The 22,507-nt window shown below is 42.9% G+C and overlaps 1 protein-coding gene across 2 annotated transcripts in view; it reads left to right on the plus strand.

Annotated features, from left to right (window-relative positions):
* The window catches only part of RIMS1 (regulating synaptic membrane exocytosis 1), a 492,040-nt gene that overhangs the window by 276,337 nt on the left and 193,196 nt on the right, over positions 1-22,507 (plus strand). For both annotated transcript variants that reach the window (XM_077811609.1, XM_077811610.1), the window contains 3 exons: positions 14,989-15,056; positions 16,663-16,773; positions 19,531-19,630. In XM_077811609.1, the coding sequence (XP_077667735.1) occupies positions 14,989-15,056; positions 16,663-16,773; positions 19,531-19,630 (279 nt within the window). The remainder of the gene's footprint in view (positions 1-14,988; positions 15,057-16,662; positions 16,774-19,530; positions 19,631-22,507) is intronic.

Genomic DNA, 22,507 nt, shown 5'->3' on the forward strand with positions numbered 1-22,507 from the left:
GTGTGGGGCTGCTGTGGTGTTTTTCCTGCCACAGGGATATTAAATTTAATTATATTATGGTCACTATTACAGGTGGTCCAGCTATATTCACCTCTTGGACCAGATCCTGTGATCCATTTAGGATTAAATCAAGAATTAAATCTCCTCTGGAGGGTTCCAGGACCAGCTGCTCCAAGAAGTAGTCATTTAAGGTGTCAAAAAACGTTAGCTCTGCATCCTGTCCTGAGGTGACATGTACCCAGTCAATATGGGGATAATTGTAAAATTTGTCCATTTTTACAGTTTGATTCATTTATGATTTTTACTTCATTTGATTCTATGCTTTCTTTCACATATAGTGCCACTCCCCTACCAGCATGACCTGTTCTATCCTTCCGATATATTTTGTACCCTGGTAATTCTTCCGCTGTACTCTGTACTTATTAGGCCTCAGCTGTAGTATTGTGTCCAGTTCTGAGTACCACATTTTAGGAAAGATGTGGACAAACTGGAGAAAGTCCAGAGAGGAACAACAAAAATTATTAAAAATCTAGAAAACATGACTTATGAGAGGAGATTGGGTTTGCTTAGGTTGGAGAAGAGAAGACTGAGGGGGAACACGATAACAGTTTTCAAGTATATAGCATGATTATAGTTTTCAAGTATATAAAAGGTTGTTAAAAGGAGAAAAATTGTTTTCTTTAACCTCTGAGGATAGGACAAGAAGCAATTGGCTTAAATTACAGCAAGGATGGTTTAGGTTGGACATTAGGAAAAACAACCTAACTGTCAGGGTAGTTAAGCACTGAAATAAATTGCCTAGGGAGGTTGCGGAATCTCCATCATTGGAGATTTTTAAGATCAGGTTGGACGAACACCTGTCAGGGATGGTCTAGATATTTGGTCCTGCCCTGAGTGCAGGGAACTGGACTAGAAGACCTTTTGAGATCCCTTCCAGGCCTACATTTCACTGATTATATAATACAAGAATGGTATAAAAAGGGGATTCAGGGTAGAGGAATAAAGTTGAACATGTTTGCGTACAAAAGTTCTACTGCTTTAATTATACCATTGTGTGTGTGTGTGTGTGTATTTTATATATCTATATTTTCATACAGCTATATATACTTATATAAAAGAGCTTATACTAGTGTAACTTATTCCCTTTCCCATACAGGAAGAACAAACTTTGCTGGTATAAGCACTTTTATACTGCTATAGTCACATCCACAGTGTGGTTTTTAGTGATATAACTATTTCAGTAAAAAAAAATCACATCCCTAAAAGAGTTATATTGGCACAAAATTTGTGATTAGGCCAGGCCTTTGTCTGCCCTACAAGGGAAGGTTAAAAGAACTAGATATGTATAGCTTTGGTAAAAAGATTAAGAAATGATCTGGAAAAAACACAAATATTTGAAGAATGGCAATTATAGCAAAAGGATGGATTTGTTTGGAGTATTCTAAGACACTATAATTAGGAGTTAAAATAAGAAATTAAGTGTAAGATAATTTAGCCTGGATGTTAAGAAAAATCACTTAATAAATTCTGCAGCACAGTGTCTCCCACAATTCTGATAGGTATGAGCTATTCCCCTCCTGTCTGCAGTTTCCGGAGTCAGTTCAAAGCTATATCACAGCCCATGATAGCCATGCTCCTTGCTCCGGCCTGCTCCATATCTTCTGCTCTATAGCAGCTGTCAAGCAGTAGTTCACTTTGCGTGTGACCTTTTTTTTTTTTTTGCCAGCTTATGATTTTATCATTTTTTTTTTCGAGCAGTAGCGAGCAGCCATTTCTTTCTTCTTTCTCTCCTGGATCATCTGTGGAGCAGTGAGGGTGCTCTTAGCCACCTGGGGCCAGCACTGCAGCCCCTCCCAGCTGAACTCCTCTGGCCCTGCTCAGGCATGGCAGAGCTGTTGTGCAAACACTGAGGTAAATCCAAGCGGTGTTCTTTTTTTGAGGCAGCCTTTACAGATTATTTGGAGGATGAATCGTGCCCTGTCTGCTCTCAGCCAGCCAACCCGTGCATTGCTAGGACATGGGGCTCTGAGTCTGATGGGCATGTTGGCCCCCCCCGCATCCCAAGAAGCCATGACTCCAATACAGAAAATCCTGATCTGGAGAAGCAGAGCAGAGAGAGATATTAAAGACAAGGACTTCAGCCAGAGGAGTAAGTCCTAGGGCAGAACAGGACTGGAAAGAAAAAAAAACCTTTGTGGGGCTTCATAGAATCATAGAATCATAGAATATCAGGGTTGGAAGGGACCCCAGAAGGTCATCTAGTCCAACCCCCTGCTCGAAGCAGGACCAATTCCCAGTTAAATCATCCCAGCCAGGGCTTTGTCAAGCCTGACCTTAAAAACCTCTAAGGAAGGAGATTCTACCACCTCCCTAGGTAACGCATTCCAGTGTTTCACCACCCTCTTAGTGAAAAAGTTTTTCCTAATATCCAATCTAAACCTCCCTCCCTGCAACTTGAGACCATTACTCCTTGTTCTGTCATCTGCTACCATTGAGAACAGTCTAGAGCCATCCTCTTTGGAACCCCCTTTCAGGTAGTTGAAAGCAGCTATCAAATCCTCCGCATTCTTCTCTTCTGCAAACTAAACAATCCCAGCTCCCTCAGCCTCTCCTCATAAGTCATGTGTTCTAGACCCCTAATCATTTTTGTTGCCCTTCGCTGGACTCTCTCCAATTTATCCACACCCTTCTTGTAGTGTGGGGCCCAAAACTGGACACAGTACTCCAGATGAGGCCTCACCAATGTCGAATAGAGGGGAACGATCACGTCCCTCGATCTGCTCGCTATGCCCCTACTTATACATCCCAAAATGCCATTGGCCTTCTTGGCAACAAGGGCACACTGCTGACTCATATCCAGCTTCTCATCCACTGTCCCCCTTGGTCCTTTTCCGCAGAACTGCTGCCTAGCCATTCGGTCCCTAGTCTGTAGCGGTGCATTGGATTCTTCCATCCTAAGTGCAGGACCCTGCACTTATCCCTATTGAACCTCATCAGATTTCTTTTGGCCCAATCCTCCAATTTGCCTAGGTCCTTCTGTATCCTATCCCTCCCCTCCAGCGTATCTACCACTCCTCCCAGTTTACTATCATCCGCAAATTTGCTGAGAGTGCAATCCACACCATCCTCCAGATCATTTATGAAGATATTGAACAAAACCGGCCCCAGGACCGACCCCTGGGGCACTCCACTTGACACCGGCTGCCAACTAGACATGAAGCCATTGATCACTACCCGTTGAGCCCGACAATCTAGCCAGCTTTCTACCCACCTTATAGTGCATTCATCCAGCCCATACTTCCTTAACTTGCTGACAAGAATACTGTGGGAGACCGTGTCAAAAGCTTTGCTAAAGTCAAGAAACAATACATCCACTGCTTTCCCTTCATCCACAGAACCAGTAATCTCATCATAAAAGGCAATTAGATTAGTCAGGCATGACCTTCCCTTGGTGAATCCATGCTGGCTGTTCCTGATCACTTTCCTCTCATGCAAGTGCTTCAGGATTGATTCTTTGAGGACCTGCTCCATGATTTTTCCAGGGACTGAGGTGAGGCTGACTGGCCTGTAGTTCCCAGGATCCTCCTTCTTCCCTTTTTTAAAGATTGGCTTCAGATCCCATCCTACCCCCAAGTCCTAAAATGGGTCCTAGGTTACCTGGGGAGAGAAGCAGGACTCTTACTTGACTCCCCTTCTTCTCAACTCAAATCAGGGTATTCCAGCAATGAAACTCCATCCATGGGAAGGGTGAGTGGGACCCTAAGGGGGAGGACATGGAGGGAGACATATTCAGAGAATTCAAGGCAGTGCATAAAGCAAGCCACACAAAAAATGCCCTTGCTACTGCCAGAAAGACTAAAAAACAAAACAAAAAACAACCCCCCAAAAAACCCCTAAAAGAAAAATAAAAAGTATAAAAAACCTAAGACGTATTCGTTCTCTGGTTCCAACACCTCCACTCCCCTGAGGAAGGGGAACTCTCAGATTCAGGCTCTGAGCAGGAGATGGAAAAATGCAACACAGGATTTTTTCCCTGAAATGTTTGAAACCATCTGCAGAAAGGGTGCACCAACAATCTAGATCTAACCTGATCAGGCACTAGAGGACACGCATAAAGGGAAATACCTGCCTTCTAAATCCTCACCTGAGACAGCAATCCGACTGCACTCATCCTTCCAGGATGTGAGCAGAGAGAAACAGGAAACCCCTGATGTAGGTAAATGTATAAGTAGCCATGCACTTAGATGTTACAAGTTGCAAGAGCCAAAAAATGCCATTACAGATACACCAAAAGTCAATGCTGCAGTGGCATCTCTAGCAGAGGATATGGTAATCCAGTCTGAAGGGGATTTCTTTCCCAAAAGATCCTACTGGTAGAAAGGTGGAAGCTACCCTTAGAAGTGACTTTGAGCTTTTGCTGGCTACTCTTAGAGCATCTCTGGCAGCTACATGCTTTGCAAGAGCCATCCTGACTTGCAGTCTGCATTTAAGAAAATTTCCTTACCAACAGTCTTTGTGACAGATACCTCATAACATGCTAAGAGATTTTTAAGCTGGGGCCATGGAATGTATGTCAGCAGCCAGACACCACACCTGGCTTTGTGCTTGAAAGGTTGAGCTCACTCCAAACAAATTCAGTGCTAATTTAAATTCACAGGTTCTCTCCTCTTTGGGGAAAAACTAGACAAAATAGTCACAGAAAGCGCTGCCAAACTGAGATAGTCCCTCTCTTTCCAACTCAGTGCTCTAAGGAGGAACAACAAACCTAGCAACAGACAAAAAAGCTCCTTTCATCCATCCTAACAAGGATAACAGAGGAAAGGCACAGGTATATCAGGTAAAAATCCTGGAACTGGGGATCAGTTGGAAAATCCCAAGGGGGATCCCTTGCCTCTGACAGCCCACCATCACAATAAATGAATGTGACTCCACCCAGACCTGAATCTAGGAGACAGAATTTCCCACTTCTCAGGCGAATGCTCTCAAATGACCACAGACAAATGGGTGAAAGAGAAGTGAGTTGCGGATACTCCCTTGAACTAAATTCCCCACCTCATCCAATCCCCCATCCCAAGCGACTCCATAAAATGTGAGCTGATATTAAATGAAATCTCATATCTCCTGGAAATAGGAGCAATATAAAGGGTTTCCTCAGAAGAAAGATTCTTAGGACTGTGCTCCATTTTTTTTCATTGTCCAGAAGCATATGGAGCGTCAGAGCCATCTTGGATTTCAAGCAGCTCAACAAATGGGTGAAGAAGATGAGATTCTGTATGGATACCCTAGCTTCAACAGTAACATCTATGTCTTTTTCGTTCTGTGGATCTAGCAGATGCACATCTCTTATGACCATCACACCACACACTGCTGAGGTTTGCGTACAGCACAGCCCACTACCAGTATCATATGCTCCCATTTTGTCAGCCCCTAGGGTTTTTACTAAGATCCTGGTGGTAATAATAGCCAGACTCAGGTCTCAGAGCACTCACCTGGATCCCTTCCTAGACGACATCTTGATCATTACTCTGACCAAAGCAGCAGCAAGTAGTGCCACAATGCGGACACTGGATCTGTTTCAAGCACGCAGATTTGTGATAAACACCAAGAAGAGCTCCTTGACTACCTCCACAAAGGTAGTTCACATGAGAACAGAAATAGACTATGATGTATGATGTATATGTATGATGTATATCAAAAAACAAAGTGGAGCAAAGAGTGTAATTCTACACACAGAAGCAATGGAGATAATGGAATGGGCAGTGAGATCTCTCCCTTCCATTGGAGCAATACATATAAAAGGAGAACTTTACCAAAAGGCAGAGTGGTGCCTGAATCAGGAAGTCTTCTCTCTGATTTTGCAGAAGTTTGGCCTTCTGGCAGTCGACTTGTTTGCCAGTCACAATCGGCCGATGTACTTCACCAAGGAAGCAGACTCCCAAATTCCTGGGGATGGGTGCTCTGTCCTCAGATAGTTACAAGAACTCTTATATGCATTCCTGCCCTTTCCACTTTTGGGAAAGGTGATCCAGAAGATAAGGCAAGAAGCAGCAATGGAGATAGTGATAGCTCCACCATGGCCAAGGAGACTATCGTTTTCCGATCTGATAGAACTGAAATTGGAACCACCATTGTAGCTATCAGTAAACCAGACATATTTTACCAAAGGCCATTGCTCCATCCAGACCCAGTCTGTCTGCAGCTGACAGCCTGGCCATTGAGAGCAAAGAATTAGCCATGCCAGGATTATCTTCCGAAGTGACTGGAACTCTCTTCTTCTCCAGGTGAGCTTTAACCGTAAAGGCTTATTCCTCCACCTGGACTAGGTTTAGCTCAGGGTGTCAAGAACACAACAATAATCCCAAGGATCCTGGTATCCCAATTATCTTGAACTTTCTTCAGGAAGGTATAGATAAGGGACTTTATAGCATGCCACGTGTCTGCTGTAACCTCCTATTCACAGAGAACCCTCAGACATCCAGATTTCTTTGAGCAGTCAGACTGGCTAAACCTGTAGTTAGACCAATCTTTCCCAAGTAAGGCCTACCACTGGTGTTAAAAGCCCCACATTTAGCCAGGATGGGCAGGGATACAAAACCATGCTGTGAAGTGTCCCTAGCCTCTGTTTGCTAGAAGCAGGAAATGGGTGACAGGGGATGGATCACTCGATGATTACCTGTTCTGTTCATTCCCTCTGAAGCACTTGGCATTGGCCACTGTTGGAAAACAGGATACTGGGCTAGATGGACCATGGGTCTGACCCAGTATGGCCGTTCTTGTGTTCTTATGTTCCCACTCCCTTTTGAAACAACGATATCAACATTTTCATTCTACCGATCCATCAAAACCTGTTTTCTGATTCCCATCAGGTCTGCTAGATAAGTTTCTGAACTGGCAACTGTACCCATGCAGGAACCTCATTGTGTGTTCCATAATGACAAGATGATGCTAAGAATTCCAGAATTTTTCTTGCCTAGGGTTAATTCATCTTTCCATGCCTCCCTTCATTCTGTCCAAACCCACCACATTTAGCAGTAAAGCTGTGGCACACTTTAGATTTTGAAGAGTGCTAATGATCTGTAGCAAGCACACCAAATCAACAAGATCGGGGTCCTTGTTAGTCTCCTTTTATCTGAAGTACCCATGGCTCAGGATATCCAGGCTATGCTAGCTAGATGGATCAAGCTGTGTATCTTAGAAACATAGGAGGCATCAGTTACTCCTGTCCAGATGGCATCAAAGCACACTCTGCAATATTTATGTTGACTTTGTGGGCAGAAGGAGCTTGTGCTTCCACTGCAGAGAAATGCAGGGCAGCAAGGTGGTCATTAGTTAACACCTTTATCAGGCACTGTAACATGGACTTTCTGTCCTCTGCAGAGTCCTCCTTTAGAAGGAAGCTTCAGGCAGTGGACCAGTAGTGGCTTTACAATTTTGGGCAATTAACTTAGGGAGGTCTTCCCTATTTCATTCTGTCTTTAATTCTCCCAACCTACTGCTGTTCACTGCTCGCTACTTCCCATATGTATCAGATTTATGGGAGACACAGAGCTGCAGAATGGTAAATTCCTTACCCAATAATTTCCTTTCTGCTTGCAGTGTCTCCCACAATTCTACCCACTCTGGTTCTCTTCCTAACCAAGGGACAGTGTTTAATTTTGACAGTTGTGCTTGTAGGCTGTAGCCAACACTACATAGTTTATTGTTTGGCATTTAAGTTATTGTTACTAATCATATTCTATGAGTTTTTACACAGCTATGGAATGAAATCATCTGTCAGCAAGCCAGAGAAAAGGGCACGGTTAGTACAGGCTGAGCTACAGCCTTTGAACTGCCTCTGGAAATTAGAGACAGGAGAGTAATAGCCCATATATATCAAAATTGTGGGAGACGCTGCTAAGAGAAAGGAAATTATCAAGTAAGAAATTTATCATTCTCTTATAGGATGTGGTGGAAGTCCTGTTGCTAGTATTATTTATAATTTGGCATAATTATATAATTATAATCATAATGCTACTTGTATTCTATTCTGTTCTATTCTTATAGATGGGACAGGTGCCAGGTTGTAGTTTAGGTTGCTGAATACTTTATAAGATGTTTTCAGTTGCTTATAACTTTCCCAAATATAAGCTGTTCACTGAAATTTTCCATTCCAGATGTCTGACTCAGGCTGAATATTTTTTTTGGGGGGGGGGGATTTTTAATTAAAATAGTTCAGGTATTTTCGGGAATGAGGTTTGGTAGAAATGTATTAAAAAAAAATATTCCAATGGTTTTGTTGGGAAGCTTTAGCACCTCCATGCTTTAGGGGCCAGTGGCTTAACATTTGGCAGGTGGTGATTCTGATGTCAGGCCTTTTATCTACTCTGTGAAAACTTGCTAGAATATGGCCAAGTTATAAGCCTCTAAAAAAATTGGAATTTGCCCATGCTCAGTTGAGACTTGTTTGAACTCGGTAGCTAAATTCTCCGAAGATTCCATCTATTCTGGGCATGCTCTGACCCAAGCTGCAGGGACTAAGCAGGACTTTATCTGCAATTTCTCCTCTTCCCAACTGCCAGAAGCTGCTGTGGCAGTGGGCACAAGAACTTTGACCATGGGAAATGGATCCCCCTGCTGGTGCCCAAGCACGGTAGAGGAGGAGGAGGCAGCCTGACTGAAATGCAGAAGGTGAGAAACAGGAGAAGGGTGGGGACAAAGGCTGGACAAAGGGAAGCAGGAAGCGATAGGTATTTGATTTTGAGGGGAATTAAGAGCAGGCCAAGAGGGAGGAGCAAGGCCAGGAGCAAAGGCGGGAAGAAAACTCGGGTGGGGAGATAGAAACGTCACAGGAGAGGGTCAAGAGCACAAGGAGGGTGAACAGGAGAGAGGGAAGGAGCAGATGAGGCCAGGTCATGGTGAGGGCAGGAGGAAGGAGAGATGGGGGAAAGGAAGGAAGACATGAGCAGAAGCTTGGGGATGGGAGGGACGGGGCAGGAAAGATAAGAGCAGAGGGACAGAGATAGGAGTGTGGGCACAGGCAGGAACCAAGTGGGATAGCAGTGGAAGGTGGGGTACAACCTCCGTTCAGCTCCCCTGTGCATATTACATGATCACATCAATTTTTTTCCATAGGACCCCTGCCTCCTTTAGTCCACGTAATTGGCATCCAGACACCTGTAAGAGAATGAAATCCATAGACATAGTAAAATAGGAAAAATGCAGTATATAGACATTTGAGGACTCTGAGGTGTGGAATTTACTGGAAATCCAACTATATATAAAACACATTGTACTGACATGGGGAAGTGAGGAAGGAATTGGAATTTGTGGTCCAGCAGCTTCAGTTTTTCAATAGTCTGATACTATGGCTAACACTTGTTAGAAATGTACTACATTATATAAAGTTTTTAACATTTGTTATGTACAGTAAAAGAAGGACACCGAGGCACAAATTTGAGATTGTATTAGCAAGTTATGAAATAATTTCATGGTAGGGATTTGTAATGCCTTGGTATTGGGCTGGTTTATTGCTCCGGTTAAAGCAATGTGAATGAACACATTGTTTTGAGAAATCCCAAGTCCTAGTGATGGGGTTATGCAGTATATAAAACATGACACAAGCCACATTGAGATGTGAAGATAAAAATATAAAGTTTTTGTTGTTGATGTTGTTGTTGTTGGTAAGAAAAGTTACTGTTGTTAACACATTATATTTAGTTTTTGGTTTTGTTTCAGTCACTGATATCCCATTTTGTTTGGATGTTTATTTCTATGTATCAGTAACAGTAATGATCTAAAAGTGTTCTTCGCTTATATAGTTATACTTTCTAAAAGTTAATAAAAGCACCCAGGCATTTTGTCTAAAGTGTGTCTAAAAAGTAAATTGGGATTTTCTGAATTAAAATACATATTAGAAGTGAAATCCTGACCCCACTGAAGTCAATGTGAGTTTTGCCATTGACTTGAGTGAGGCCAGGATTTCACCACAGGGTTTTTAATAATCACCAAAGCGTGCCTAGGCATATCACGGGACAAGTATGTGCAGATTTTCTCCACAGTATACCCTCTGCCAGTACAGACTGTGGGGCATGAATTGTCATCATTTAAAAACACAAGGAAAATAATATGCATATATGTTTGAAGGCAGGTAATGTTAAACTTTCTTTAATGAGCTGTTTTTTTCCAAACCTAGCAAAGAGTCACCACCAAACTAAGGGGAGACCATGTGCCACATATGAAAGTAGAGGTCCAAATTCAGCTCTTGGTGAAAGACGAATTGTTTGGTGGGACAACTCCAGTTACTTCAAGGGCTGAATTTAGCTTACATAGTTCAGTTTTCTTTTAGCTATTTATTTGCATGTTAAATGATAAAATTGGCTAGTTTTAATTTGTTCCTTTACATCACCAGTTTTATTTAAACTTAAAAAATTGTCTACTTTGGCGCCAAGATCAGGTATATAAATACTACTAGCGTCTCAAAAATGGTTTAGAATAAGTTGCCCTTTTCAGCGTCAACTATTGCTTTTGATAATACTCTATATTGTCACAAAGGGTAATAATAATGCAAAGGTATGAAAGGTAATAGAGTACAGGGGGCATATAAATATTGTGTTTTAAAAAAGAGAAATGATCTGTTGAAAAAACAAACAAAACCAACATACCCAGGCTCTGTTCTCATTGCATCAGGCTCTCTCTTCCCATTTGTTCCATTCCAATCTGTCTCATTTTCCCAAGTCCTTCCCAACACCCTTTGCAGCCATCTCTCTCATCGTAAAGTCACATTCCATATTTGGCTGGTCAAAATACACTGCCAAGTCATTTGTTCTCCAGCCCTCCCATTACACAGCCCCCTGTGAGCTTATACATCCTTCGTCACTTCATCCCCAGTGCATGCAGCATGCTCTCCCCTCTCCCTCAAAGTCCCTCAAAACACTGGTTCTGTGATTCCAATCTGCACTTGCTCCCAAGTCCTCCCGAACATATCCACTGAGTTTCCCCTACAACACCCAATTGATTCATGATTGCTCCAGTGTGCATCATCAGTAGTCTCTTCTCTCTACACACAATGCATGTCACCTCTGTCTGTCCTGAACAAAAATAAAAATCACAACTTTGAATTAAATGTGTTGCATTATTTCCTCTGCCTGTACTGCTACTTTGTTTGGTACCCTGTGTTGCATTCCTTTATGGCTGGCTCCCTTTGTGTGTTTCCCTAACTGTGTCATAGAATCATAGAATCATAGAATATCAGGGTTGGAAGGGACCACAGGAGGTCATCTAGTCCAACCCCCCTGCTCAAAGCAGGACCAATCCCCAATTAAATCATCCCAGCCAGGGCTTTGTCAAGCCTGACCTTAAAAACTTCTAAGGAAGGAGATTCTACCACCTCCCTAGGTAACACATTCCAGTGTTTCACCACCCTCCTGTGAAAAAGTTTTTCCTAATATCCAACCTAAACCTCTCCCACTGCAACTTGAGACCATTACTCCTTGTCCTGTCCTCTTCTATCACTGAGAATAGTCTAGAACCATCCTCTCTGGAACCACCTCTCAGGTAGTTGAAAGCAGCTATCAAATCCCCCCTCATTCTTCTCTTCTGCAGACTAAACAATCCCAGTTCCCTCAGCCTCTCCTCATAAGTCATGTGTTCCAGAACCCTAATCATTATTGTTGCCCTTCGCAGGACTCTCTCCAATTTATCCACATCCTTCTTGTAGTGTGGGGCCCAAAACTGGACATAGTACTCCAGATGAGGCCTCACCAATGTCGAATAGAGGGGGACGATCACGTCCCTCGATTTGCTCGCTATGCCCCTACTTATACATCCCAAAATGCCATTGGCCTTCTTGGCAACAAGGGCACACTGCTGACTCATATCCAGCTTCTCGTCCACTGTCACCCCTAGGTCCTTTTCCGCAGAACTGCTGCCTAGCCATTCGGTCCCTAGTCTGTAGCGGTGCATTGGATTCTTCCATCCTAAGTGCAGGACCCTGCACTTATCCTTATTGAACCTCATCAGATTTCTTTTGGCCCAATCCTCCAATTTGTCTAGGTCCCTCTGTATGCTATCCCTGCCCTCCAGCGTATCTACCACTCCTCCCAGTTTAGTATCATCCGCAAATTTGCTGAGAGTGCAATCCACACCATCCTCCAGATCATTTATGAAGATATTGAACAAAACCGGCCCCAGGACCGACCCCTGGGGCACTCCACTTGACACTGGCTGCCAACTAGACATGGAGCCATTGATCACTACCCGTTGAGCCCGACAATCTAGCCAACTTTCTACCCACCTTATAGTGCATTCATCCAGCCCATACTTCTTTAACTTGCTTTAACATCCAGCCCATACTTCTTTAACTTTAACTTTAACAAGAATACTGTGGGAGACCGTGTCAAAAGCTTTGCTAAATTCAAGAAACAATACATCCGCTGCTTTCCCTTCATCCACAGAACCAGTAATCTCATCATAGAAGGTGATTAGATTAGTCAGGCATGACCTTCCCTTGGTGAATCCATGCTGACTGTTCCTGATCACTTTCCTCTCATGTCAGTGCTTCAGGATTGATTCTTTGAGGACCTGCTCCATGATTTTTCCAGGGACTGAGGTGAGGCTGACTGGCCTGTAGTTCCCAGGATCCTCCTTCTTCCCTTTTTTAAAGATTGGCACTACATTAGCCTTTTTCCAGTCATCCGGGACTTCCCCCGTTCGCCGCAAGTTTTCAAAGATAATGGCCAATGGCTCTGCAATCACAGCCGCCAATTCCTTTAGCACTCTTGGATGCAACTCGTCCGGCCCCATGGACTTGTGCACGTCCAGCTTTTCTAAATAGTCCCTAACCACCTCTATCTCCACAGAGGGCTGGCCATCTCTTCCCCATTTTGTGATGCCCAGCGCAGCAGTCTGGGAGCTGACCTTGTTAGTGAAGACAGAGGCAAAAAAAGCATTGAGTACATTAGCTTTTTCCACATCCTCTGTCACTAGGTTGCCTCCCTCATTCAGTAAGGGGCCCACACTTTCCTTGGCTTTCTTCTTGTTGCCAACATACCTGAAGAAACCCTTCTTGTTACCCTTGACATCTCTCGCTAGCTGCAGCTCCAGGTGCGATTTGGCCCTCCTGATTTCATTCCTACATGCCCAAGCAATATTTTTATACTCCTCCCTGGTCATTTGTCCAACCTTCCACTTCTTGTAAGCTTCTTTTTTATGTTTAAGATCCGCTAGGATTTCACCGTTAAGCCAAGCTGGTCGCCTACCATATTTACTATTCTTTCGACACATCGGGATGGTTTGTCCCTGTAACCTCAACAGGGATTCCTTGAAATACAGCCAGCTCTCCTGGACTCCTTTCCCCTTCATGTTAGTCCCCCAGGGGATCCTACCCTTCTGTTCCCTGAGGGAGTCGAAGTCTGCTTTCCTGAAGTCCAGGGTCCGTATCCTGCTGCTTACCTTTCTTCCCTGTGTCAGGATCCTGAACTCAACCAACTCATGGTCTCTGCCTCCCAGATTCCCATCCACTTTTGCTTCCCCCACTAATTCTTCCTGGTTTGTGAGCAGCAGGTCAAGAAAAGCTCTCCCCCTAGTTGGCTCCTCCAGCACTTGCACCAGGAAATTGTCCCCTACACTTTCCAAAAACTTCCGGGATTGTCTATGCACCGCTGTATTGCTTTCCCAGCAGATATCAGGAAAATTAAAGTCACCCATGAGAACCAGGGCGTGCGATCTAGTAGCTTCTGCGAGCTGCCGGAAGAAAGCCTCATCCACCTCATCCCCCTGGTCCGGTGGTCTATAGCAGACTCCCACAGTCACTCTCATTGCTCACACTTCTAAACTTAATCCAGAGACACTCAGGTTTTTCTGCAGTTTCGTACCAGAGCTCTGAGCAGTCATACTGCTCCCTTACATACAGTGCTACTCCCCCACCTTTTCTGCCCTGCCTGTCCTTCCTGAACAGTTTATGACATGACAGTATCCATGACAGTACTCCAGTCATGTGAGTTATCCCACCAAGTCTCTGTTATTCCAATCACGTCATAATTCCTTGACATCACCAGGACCTCCAGTTCTCCCTGCTTGTTTCCAAGGCTTTGGGCATTTGTATATAAGCACTTGAGATAACCTGCTGATCGCCCCTCATTCTCAGTATGAGGCAGGAGCCCTCCCCTCACAGACATTCCTGCCTGTGCTTCCTCCCAGTATCCCGCTTTCCCACTTACCTCAGGGCTTTGGTCTCCTTCCCCCCGTGAACCTAGTTTAAAGCCCTCCTCACTAGGTTAGCCAGCCTGCTCTCAAAGATGCTCTTCCCTCTCTTAGTAAGGTGGAGCCCGTCTCTGCCCAGCACTCCTCCTTCATGGAAGACCATGCCATGGTCAAAGAATCCAAAGCCTTCTCTCCGACACCACCTGCATAGCCATTTGTTGACTTCCACGATTCGACGGTCCCTACCCAGGCCTTTTCCTTTCACAGGGAGGATGGACGAGAACACCACTTGCGCCTCAAACTCCTAGTGTCTCTAGAGTACTCATCATCATTGTGCACAGGCACCTCTTCATAGTTTCTTCTTGTGGTTTGCTGTTGGCCCCTCCTCTGGGTCAGCTGCAACCAAATGTCTCTTTTTAGTGGCAGCTTCCTCCAGAATCATAATTAGCTTTTTAAAGGGCTGGCACTGTGTGTTCATCACAGTAAGGATGAGAGGTATGAAAGGGGGCGTTTATCACTGGAAGGTGGGTTTCAGCAGCACAGAAAGTCAAGCTGGGTCATGCAGCAGATATTCAATGAGCTACTGAGAAACTGAAGGTCTTTGTACTGTGACACATTTTTATTTTTGAAGTGTTGGTATATAATGTTGTCCCTAAATTAAAACATTTAAGATCATTCAAATCATGGTATAATTTATGCATTTGCTTCATAGAATTATTGTACATTAAAATTCATGCATACAGGTGATGCATTCACAGACATTTCTCTCTGTATGAGATTACAGATTTCTTTCCATTCGTATTCTTCCAGGTGACTTGGATTATTACTGGCTGGATCCTGCCACGTGGCACAGTAGAGAGACATCCCCTATTAGTTCGGTAAGAAATAGGCAATGTAGGTTTATAGGTATGAAATAAATTGTTAAGAGGTTTGTTAATTATTTCATTTGCGTCACAGTGGTGCCTTCTAATCTTAGAATCTATGAAATTATGAATTTCAGTCTTTTAAGATGCTCACTGATATTAGAACTTTGTTCTAAACATGTGAAAAAAATGTTTGTAGATCGTGAGAATCAAAATCAGGAAGAGATTTTCTATCTGAATCTATATTAGAAAAATAAATTGAGTATTTAATCTGAAATAGAGATTTTTTTCAAATGAGGCATTGTATTTCAATCCATTAGGGCCTAGGCTATCAGTCAGACACCTGTGATGTCAGTAGAATTTTTGCCCTTGACTCTAATGGGAAAACTTTTACTATATAATGAACATATATGAAACAGCTGAATAACATAAATATTATTCTACAGGACTGTTATTTTTTAAAAGGAATTTTCAAGATAATGGAATACAAAGTAATGCATTTATTTTTACAAGCTGAAATACATCTTAAATGCATTAAGCTTCAAATCTGTTTTATAACTGCACTTGCACATTTTGAGTGTTGAGATAATTTTACAATGAAGAAGGGTAATTGTAAATAGTTAGTGAAGCAGGAGTCAAGAACTATAGTTAAGGCCCTACCAAATTCACTGTCCATTTTGGTCAATTTCTTGGTCATAGGATTTTAAAAATAGTAAATTTCTTGATTTCAGCTATTTAAATTTGAAATTTCACAGTGTTGTAATTGTAGGGATCCTGACAACTCTAAAAAGGAGTTGTCGGGGGGAGGAGGGGAGGGTTGCAAGCTCATTGGAGGGGGGCTGTTGGTACAGCTACCCTTACTTCTGTGCTGCTGCTGGCAGTGGCTCTGCCTTCAGAGCTGGGCAGCTGGAGATCAGCGGCTGCAGGCTGGGAGCCCAGCTCTGAAGGCAGAGCCACCGCCAGCAGAAGCCTAGATGTAAGGATGGCCTGGTATTCTATTGCCACCCTTACTTCTGCGGTGCTGCCTGCAGAGCTTGGCCCTCAGTCAGCAGCCGCCACTATCCAGCTGCCCAGCTCTGAAGGCAGCAGTGCAGAAGTAAGGGAGGCAGGGTATGGTGTTGCCACCCTTACTTCTGTGCTGCTGCTGGTGGGACGCTGCCTTCAGAGCTGGGTGTCCGGCCAACAGCCACCACTCTCCAGCTGCCCAGCTCTGAAGGGAGTGCAGAAATAAGGGTAGCAATACCATAAACCCCTCCTAAAATAACCTTGTGACCTCCCTGCAATTCCCTTTTAGGTCAGGACCCCCAGTTTGAGAAACACTGGTCTCCCCCATGAAATCTGTATAGTATAGGGTAAAAGCATGCCAAAGATCAGATTTCATGGCAGGAGACCAGATTTCACAGTCCGTGATGCATTTTTCATGGCCGAAAATTTGGTAGGCCCTAACTATAGTATTATAACAGAGAGAATTTTGTCATAGACATTATGCAGCCAAAGATTAGTTGGATTTATCTCTACTGTGACATACTAATTTAGCTGATTCTATTTGTGTGTGTAAAACAGGAAGAGATTTCCACTTTTTTGCTTCCACTTTTTTGCTTCCACTGATATTTTCTAATAGCATCCCGTAACGTGGCAACCATCTAAAGAGGGAGATCGCTTAATTGGACGTGTTATTCTTAACAAGAGAACTACCATGCCAAAAGAGTCAGGTGCATTACTGGGGCTAAAAGTAAGTATTACAAAGATTATGCTGTAAATGAATGAAACTTCCATTAGCCTAATAGATAACCGTTTCGTACACTATAGCATAACATAGATATCCAAAAAATCTCCAATTATACTGCCATTTGAGACCAATTTTACATAGTTATGTTAAAAAAGAGTGGAACATAGCTTTTCCCCCTGTGCATTGGACAGCATCCTGAATTGATGCAAATATATCAAATATTGCCCTCCACTCCATTATGTGTACTAGAACCCCATTGACAGTGCAGCCTTTGACATGTAACATACAGTAGCTGCATCTGATTGTGTCTATTTAATCTGTCATGAATAATGACTGCAGTATGTATATATTACCCAGATATAAGAACACCTTCTCTGTCTCTCTGTAAAACATACAAAAATAAAATACAGGAGAAACACACACACTAGATAGATAGATAGATTAGATTAGATTTAAAAAAACATGGCATGAAATTCTATAATTTAGATCCTGACTCTGCCAGATACTGAGTGCCTCCTCAAGCATGCTAAGGACCATCAAGTACCCTGAGTTTGCAGGTGTTCAACAAAGCTCAAGATTTAGCCTCAAGTGTTTTTTGTTTTGTTTTTTAAACCAAAATTGTGCAAGATGAAGTGGAAATGCACCCTAACTCAGGCGGACTTTGTTAAGCCTTGAAAAATTAAAGTGAAATATTATCAGCGGAAACCTTCTTTAATCCCTTTTTTACATTAGCCTATTTACCCATGGCAAAAGGACAGAACTGTTTTGATTGGAAGGCCATGAGCTAGAACATAGTCTATTCATCTGCCTGTTCTCCAAGCATACACAGTACATCCTAATGCATTCATGGATTTACTGATTTTACTACATGCATTTCAATCGTGTAATCTTCATCTCACTTTCCACATTCATGAGTGTCATCTAGACACTAATATTCACAAAATCAGTGTTTAAAATCTGCACTGCTGGGAAGAAACACAAATTGCACACAGTATATAACAGTGCATCTGAATAGTTTTGGATAAGTCACCTTAAATAAATAACTGCCCTTCAAAACCTAGCAGTGCTGCTCTTTAATATAATTCTCTTAATATTTTTGCATCTGTAGCAAAACTGGTGAGTTCTGACTTTTTCCCAGTTTCACCCTGGGCCCAAAAATTAAGACGTTATTTTAGGGTATCAAAATCTACAGCTGACTTTTCCTGACTGGAAACGAGTTGGGTTTTTTTTTAAACTGGAGGAAAAATGCTAAAGATTTAGGCCTCAAAACAGGAAACCTCTTTTAGGGAACCTCTACTGTTGCTTTCTTGATTCTTACCTTGATTTGTTATGTGCCGTACTACAGATCATTGACTCACCGGTAGGCTTAGCAGGATGTCCTGTTGCATCCTTAAAGCTAGTGGAGACTACCTGAGATTCAATTGTATAAATCAGTGTACTAAAATTAAGATCAGCCACCACTGTGGCAATGTGAATAAATAAAACGTTATCAATGGCTGCTACACTGGTGGGTAATGAACATTGTAGTGCATTTCATTATAAAACTCTACGCAGAATATTTCTGAGAAGACCCACTGGCTGTACAGATTCATTAGGACAACCCAGTCATTCAGAAATGACCTGTAAAACCAGCATGATCAAAATATTGGTTTTGTATTGCTTTAAAAAAACTTTAGGCCTGTACTTTGTGTAGATTTTTTTTTACTGTGAGCAGGTAGTGTAACTTGTGTCATTGCATTTTTTTTTTATTTTGACAGAATTTTTAAAATTCCAAATAGAGACTCTCAGCCCTAGATAATATGTCTGAATTGATAATGACCACTGTGGACAAAAGCAAAATCTGTTTTATTGCTACACATATTCACATACTGTAGAAATGTCAACATGTCTTTGGTTTTTGCATTGATGTTATTTATTAACTGGCCATGTCATTAATAAGACAATCAGCAATTTCTGTATGCTGAGAGGAAAGAGGTTTTAGAACTCTTCCTTGCCTGAGTCCCTTTGAAGAGACTCATGTCACTTTCTCCATCAATGTACTGTGCATCCTTATTTGGAGGACACTGTCATCTCTGTTGGACAGAGGATGGGAGAAGTCTGGTGCCTCTGCCTTGCTTTCTCTTTCATTAAATCTTTACTGCCTTCTGATGAAGGTGTCAGTGTCTGTTGTTAGCTGCTAATGATATAGTTCCATTTGTTGTATTTAGATGTACTGTTCTCATGTATTCCCTAATACTGTACACAATACATTTTTAGTTGAGAGTTTCAACTTTTACATTATTGGTTTTTTAGCACTTCTGTACTGACTGCTCTGTAAGGCATTTCCATGCTTACAGTCTGCTGTTTCTGCACATCCCAAACAGTTAACCATAGATTTGAACAAAACACGTTTTGTTGATTATTGTCTCAAAAAACCCACAACTGATCATTTCTGATATTTGAAATGCTGTGCTATACATTCTGAATTAGTCTAATTAAACTAATGTTTTCAGAGGCAAGTAAGAGGGAATGTCAAGCTCTCTTCACTCTCAATGTGACACAATTATGCCTTTTTTTATATGACACTCTCCTTAGCATGAAGTCCATATACAAATACCGTTGATAATAACAATACAGTTAATTGTGAATGACTGAGGCCCTAGTTTTAAAAATAACGTTAATGTGATTAAATAAACCATGCAAGCTAAACTATTTAGATTATATTCCTTAATACGTTGCCCAGTTTGTGGTTTAAAAATACATAAATTTATGATTATCCAGGTTGTTGGAGGAAAAATGACGGATTTAGGACGACTTGGTGCCTTCATTACCAAAGTAAAGAAGGGTAGTCTAGCTGATGTGGTGGGACATCTAAGAGCAGGTAATAAAATCAACTATTCTTAGACAAATTCATGTTATTGTTGTGACTTTCTAAAATGAAATTGTTAATGTTATGTATTATGTGGATAATTTTCATATATAAATATTGTAAATGAAAAATGTTTTTCATGTTAATGTGGGCAGTTTTAATAACATGACTACTGTATCACTACATAATTACATTTTGCTTGGATATATGTGTAAATTCTATATGGTACTTATTAGCTGCTGAAGGATCAACATTGAGTTTCACCAGTAATATTAATAAAATAAAGAGTGAATGGTTTTAGGAAAAAACAGAAAAGATTTTCTCAAATAAAATCATTTTATCATGAAAATTATTTGTAAGTAATACTCTGAACAAAAACAGTAAAAAGTGCAATGCCTTGAAAATGAACTGCACCTAGATTTAATTCTGAGATTGGCAGCTGGCAGAAGGGAAAGAGGGAAACTGGGATTAGAAATTAAGGGGGAAAGTGGTGACTGGGCTGGCTGGCAATGAAACTGGGACTGGGAGCAAAGGCAGAGACTGAGATTGGGAGCTGGACTGACTGGGTAAAGAGACTGAGATGATGGTATGAGGGAGAGAGGAGACAGATCTGACAAGGAACCAGAATGCTGGGGTAGAACTGAGAGTGTCTAGGCAAAGAGACTGGGACAAGCAGCTGGAGGAGAATAGGCAGACACTGAAATTGGATGAGGAGAGAGCCTGGGAGATAGTGGGGACAGATGGGAGGGGATTAGAGGCCGAGTCAGGGGAGAGACAGTTTGGATGAGGAGCCAGGACGGGTGAACGGAGGACTGGCTGGGTAAGGAAACTGGTGAGAAGTAGCTGCATGCAGTTGGGAACTGTCAAGCAGACTGCGACTGTAAGTGGAGAGTCAGGAAGTGTGAGACTAGGACTTGCTAGGTAAAGGGACTGGGATGAAAAGCATGAGACAGGGACTAGCTACGTGAGGAAAATGAGATTGGGAGAGGGACAGGTTGGAGGGGACAGGGCAGAAGGAGTCAAACTTGGTGGTAACTGGCAGGAAAGTCTGTGCCCTCCAAAACCTGGAATGGAACCAAAAATTCTTGAATCTCACTACTCCTTTTCTGTCAGCAAATATCTGTGAAAACCAATGACAACCACATCTCTCATTAGTCCTGGTCCACACTGAGGATGACAACCTATTACTATTATCAGTTACTCCATTAGCTTAATGGACAGAGGTCTGTGCAGTGGATCTAAAGTAGCGGTTCTCAGCCCATGGGCCGTATTTGGCCCAATTAGCAGAGAGCTGAAAGGTCGTGCCCAAGATCCCGGGTTCCCAGCACAGGGGTGTCCGAGCTGCCCTGCTGCCCAGCACCGAGGAGTCCGGCTGGGCATGCCCTGTGTGGCGGGAGTTCAGGGTGGAGGCTGCCAGTGGGCCCACGGGGTAAGGGATTGCTGGCAGCCCCACAGGGTCAGGGCTCCGGGGGTCCTGGCCAGCCCTGCAGGGTTGGGGTCTGGAGCAGCCAGCCCGCCCCATGCCCAGCTGCTGCACCGCCCGGCGCGGAGGGGTCAGGGCTGCCAGCGAGCCCAATGAGGTTGGGGATCCAGGGTTCCCAGCCGGCCCTGTGAGCTCTGGGGATCCGTCACAGCTGTCCAGCCCTACAAGCTCCGGCGCTGCCAGCCCGCCCCGCCTGGTGGGGGTCAGGGATGCCGCCAGGCCCCTGCAAGCTCCAGGTCTGAGGCAGCCGGCCCAGCCCATGCAGAGGGGGTGTCGGGGCTGCTGGGCAGCCATGTGACGGAGGTCCGGGGAAGCCACCTGGCCCCACTGGGTCCAGGGTCTGGGCAGCTAGATGTCGGGGACCAGTGTCCGGGGTAGCCTTCTGGCACTGGTGTCCAGGGTGGGCAGCCGGCCGTCCCGCATAGCGAGGGTCGAGGTTGGGGCTGCTGCTGCCCTGCCACCCAGCCCCTGTGGTCCAGGTAACACACTGTGGGCTGCATATGTGGCCCACTATGTGTAATCAGTTGAGAACCACTGATCTAAAGGGTCCAACCATGCTACTGAACATACAAATGTCAATACAATGCCACAAGATAATTTTTTTCCAGTTTGCTTTTTTTAAAAAAAAATCTAGGAACTTATGCACACAAAATCTATATTAAAACATTATTAAGGTTGCCAAGTCAAACATTCAAAAATTAGGAAATGCCAGAATTAAGGTTGGCTGTACTAAATAGGCTGCTAGTTAGTTTTAGATAAATAACCCAGTTTATTTCCCGCCACTTGATAGAGGAAAACTAACTTCAGCAACGCTGAATGATAATACTCCTTCATTAATGTACTATAACATTTCACATCCTAAAGGATCCCAAAGTGCTTTACAAACATATACAAACTCTGCACAGTGATCTTTATGTCTACTCCTGAATTGCAGATTCCTCAGAGTTGAAAGAATAGTAATTGTTGAATATAGAATTGTGGAAGGCAGAATGTAATTATCTGAAATCAAGTTTGACTAGGATGGACTTTTAATCTTATGAAGAATTCCTTTAGATTTTTAACAAACTCAGTTTTTCAGGCCTTACTTTAGATCTTATCCAAAGGCCTCTGGCAACACAGTTAGAGCCTGACACCATACCTGAGTCATTGGTACAGGACTGAATCTGAGAAATACTAAGTCATCATCACGAAATAAAATGGTAATAAAACAAAATGCAGTCTGCCTTGTAGTGCTTTTGATTACTGCCTATGGTTGGCCCTGTTAGTAATTGCGAACTTATTTAATGGTTTCCTGAGAATTAATTTTATATATTGACCTTATTTTAGAAAACATTTTTAAGGTTTCCCTCTTGATGTAACACTGACAAATATAGAGATACATTGTAAGTATATGTTTGAATTCTAGC

This window comes from Eretmochelys imbricata, chromosome 3, assembly GCF_965152235.1.
Source record: "Eretmochelys imbricata isolate rEreImb1 chromosome 3, rEreImb1.hap1, whole genome shotgun sequence".
In the NCBI taxonomy this organism is placed as follows: Eukaryota; Metazoa; Chordata; order Testudines; family Cheloniidae; genus Eretmochelys; species Eretmochelys imbricata.